General features: G+C 42.4%; 1 protein-coding gene across 1 annotated transcript in view; it reads right to left on the minus strand.

The window, feature by feature from the left end:
• Positions 1 to 3,757, minus strand: part of LOC106806414 (lipid droplet-associated hydrolase-like) — an 11,621-nt gene that overhangs the window by 7,289 nt on the left and 575 nt on the right. The window contains exon 2 of the mRNA XM_014808340.1: positions 1,947 to 2,132. Coding sequence (XP_014663826.1) covers positions 1,947 to 2,106 — 160 coding nt within the window. The 5' untranslated portion in view covers positions 2,107 to 2,132. The remainder of the gene's footprint in view (positions 1 to 1,946; positions 2,133 to 3,757) is intronic.

The following is a 3,757-nucleotide window of genomic DNA, read 5'->3' on the forward strand; positions in this document are numbered from 1 at the left end:
AACGATATGCATTTTAGGGCAAATTTATCCACATTGTAACTGAAACTATATGTCGTTTATAAGATATTACAATCCTTTTGCTTTTAAATGAATAAATAAGAAACACCCTCGGTCTGTAGCCCTTGGCTGGAAAGTGGTTTTGCGCAACTTATCAGATCGTGCGATTTGAGTGACGCCACCGTCGTTGTAATCAAACTGTAGTCGTTAGTTTTAAAACATTTTTTAAAAATATTTCTAATGGTGATTGAACCATGAAACTTTTCATGTAGCGTAATTATAACCTAAATTAGCTGAAAATAACCCTAGAACCTAGAGTAAACTCTCCCTTTAACTTCAACTGTGTCACTTACATGAAGTTTATATTTTAAGGCACGATTTGGTCGTTATACGGGTATTAGTCTGCTAGTATATATAAAGTTGTTCAGCCGAATTAGTTCGTACTCGCATAACTAGAGAACTCCGCAGCCTAGAGAAAAACTAAAGATATTTTCAGAATCAGCACGTCTGGGAGGTGGTTCTGGCTGAAACAAAACTTTTAAAAAGTTAAAAATTCATAAAAATTCTATTAATCAATAGATGGCGGTGCGTACTGATTAACATCACGTATGTGTGAATCCATGGGGAATACTCTTAACGGCGCAGTGGCGCGACGGCGGCGGCTTCGCTAGAACGTCTGTCTCCTACACCGGGATTCCGGGTTTGAGTCCCAGCTGGGGAACAGCAGGGCTTTCCCCCTTTTCCCTTTTTTCCCCTTTACCTATCTCTAGTATGTATTATTTTTACTTTTTTATTTTTATTTTTTATATTTAATGTCTTTTATCTTTTGATTTCTTATTATTTTTTACTGTTTGGGATGGGATAGGATGGCATGGGATGGCATGGGATGGCATGGGATGGGATGGCATGGCATGGGATGGGATGGGATGCGGTGCGATGGGATGCGGTGCGATGGCATGAGATGCGATGAAATGGGATGGGATGGGATATGGGATGCGGTGCGATGGGATGGGATGGGGTGGCATGGAATGGGATGGATGGATGCATGGATGGATGGATGGATGCATGGATAGATAGATAGTTGGATTTTTCTGGGTATTTTCCTTTCAACCAAGCGATCACCAACTGAGTAACGCCACTGATTTCCCCGGGCAACGTCGGGTATCCCGCTAGTATATTATACAGTACTCAATCTATTATCCGAAACCCTTGGAACCAGACACGTATTTCGGAATGGAAGTACAGTACAGATAATCAGATATACATACTGTATATCCTGCAACTAGCCAGTACTAAAACCCAACGTTTTAAGCAGCCAAGTGATGTACCGGTACAGTACAATATGCATGAGTAATGCCAAACACATTAATATTTCTGCAGTGAACTTGTGAAGCTTATGCAGCCAAACGCGAGCTACACAATGTACGCTAGTGTGCAGACAACCTACACAAAAAAACTTTCGGAGCTTTTCGTTATTTACAATTTCGGATAATTGATTGTGTACTGTATAACAATTGATATAAGTTATACATAAGCAGGGGTAGAAATTAACTTTTGAATACGGGAGTCCAACGAACTCCCTACCCTCAAAAAGAGGGAGTCCGCAGCAAAAAGAGGGAGTCCGCAGTCCGAGGTTCAACATTAAAGATATTAACAATAACACATGTGCTTATTTTTAAGATTCATGCGGTTGCACGTCTGCCAAATTTTCTTTGAACATTAGCTGAAAAAAATACGGTAATTCCGCGAGGCCGTGCTCTGGAACGAACTAGTTAGTATAGCAGAATTTTCAGGGAGTCACACGGACTCCTGCATATGTCAAATCAGGGAGTCCGACAGTAAATCAGGGAGTATTGGACTCCGGACTCCCGTTAATTTCGCACCCTGCATAAGTCATAACTAAAACGTAAACGAAACATGTGATCACCTATTAAACTATTATGGCCCACCTGGAATCACCAAGACAAGAACATCATCGTCATCACTTAAACTTCTTATTTTGGCATGTTCTCCATTGTTTAGGTCCTGTGGTCGTTGTGCAAGCTTGCCAAATCTGAGAACTTGAGTAGGTATACCATCAACATCCACAAACTGGTATACATGTGACATGGCTAGCTTCGCTGGACTACAGCATACTGCATAGACACAATGAACGGATTAAGCAATTATAATGTAAATAATGTCAAGGATATGCTCTGATATTATGTAGGCCACATCATTCCCATTTCAAGTGACATAGATGTTCATAGATACAATAATGTAACCCAACAGGTTACACAACGGGCCAGGGCCTGACGGGCGCTAAATGGGAGCGTACAGACTGCATATTTGATCCTGCTTTTATTGTCTCTGCTCAGCTCGCCACGTCACCCCGCAGACAGCGAGGTAATGCAAGCGTACAATTATGTGACCTAAATAAGGCTATGCGCATGCATACTGTGATTTAGCACCGGGTCTGGCCCGCTTAGAGTGTATAGACACACACACAAGCAGGATAACTTATCCTGGGCCAAGTTAGCCCGGGCCTGACACTGCTTCATTTGCGGGCCAACTTGGACTGAGCGGTCCATAGTGTACACACTGCAAATATTTAGCGCGGGCCTGGCACGCGCTAATTAAATACCATATCACATTCGTAGTCTGTACGGGGTGTTACTTCATACGCTTTCATATTATTATCAGTCTTTACTAACTCTGTGTGAGTCTGTCCCAAGTCACGTAAAGTACGTGCCTTTGGATGGGGCTATAACAATATACCTTTTAGTTTAATGAGAAATCAGAGAAAACAAGATACGACTCCAGAGAATAGATATAGGAATTCTATAGGAAAAATCTATACTATACTCTATACTATAGCCTAGGAAGAATAGGTATGTTAAACAAGTGCCGCAGAGCGACAGCGCTCATCTAACTCATGCTAGCGTCTTAATGCGGTGACCTCGTGGTGGAGCGGTGAGTGGGATTCTAGTAAACCTGTTTAGTCCGGCTAATGTGTTACATAAGGCGAAACAGTGGAATGCAGGGATGGTATCAGGATACTTTCTCAAAAGATGTTTCGTTGGGATGTTTATGAAGTTGGCCACGAATGCGCGTTACGTTTAAGTGTCGTTCAGATTAAAGATGGAAGGCTTCGTTCCATCATACGTAGTAGCAACACTTATTTGCAAGAGCAGAATAGGTTAAGACAGTCATCCATCTTACATTACGCGAAGGCTACAGGAGTGGCTGCAAATTGCAATAGAGAGGTGCATGTAACCATTACCGCAGGCAAAAACTGGCACGCGAAAGACCACACATGCAACCTGCGGCAGCAGCCACTGGCAGTGGCATATTACATGTAATATTGCAGTACAGATGCATAGAAATTATACGATTTAAGGGAACTACACCTTCTTCTAAACCAAATTTAGCTTTTGAAATTTCACTGTGTGGCATTGTACGCTGCATAGCATCCAGGCATGTATAGATTGGCTACTAGCAAACCCGGGCAGTCAATTCCTTTCGTACAGACGTCACAATAGAAGTTTAAACCCTGCCTCTTGAGGGTCAAAAGGTTAACCGACATTCGCCTTGGGACGGCACGGGAGTGTCAGACAGAAGGGAAAGTTGGTCGAGTCGGTCCTTTTGAATAAAGCTAAAATACTAGGTCAGCAGCTGAAAGCAAAGGTAAAGTTTGTCAATGCTCGAGTAGACCATGGCTCAAAAAATGTCTAAATCTGCCCTGTGCCACTGACCTTTGACCTCGTGACTCCAATTTCGG

Source organism: Priapulus caudatus, unplaced genomic scaffold (assembly GCF_000485595.1).
Source record: "Priapulus caudatus unplaced genomic scaffold, Priapulus_caudatus-5.0.1 Scaffold159, whole genome shotgun sequence".
NCBI classification, from domain to species: Eukaryota; Metazoa; Priapulida; class Priapulimorpha; order Priapulimorphida; family Priapulidae; genus Priapulus; species Priapulus caudatus.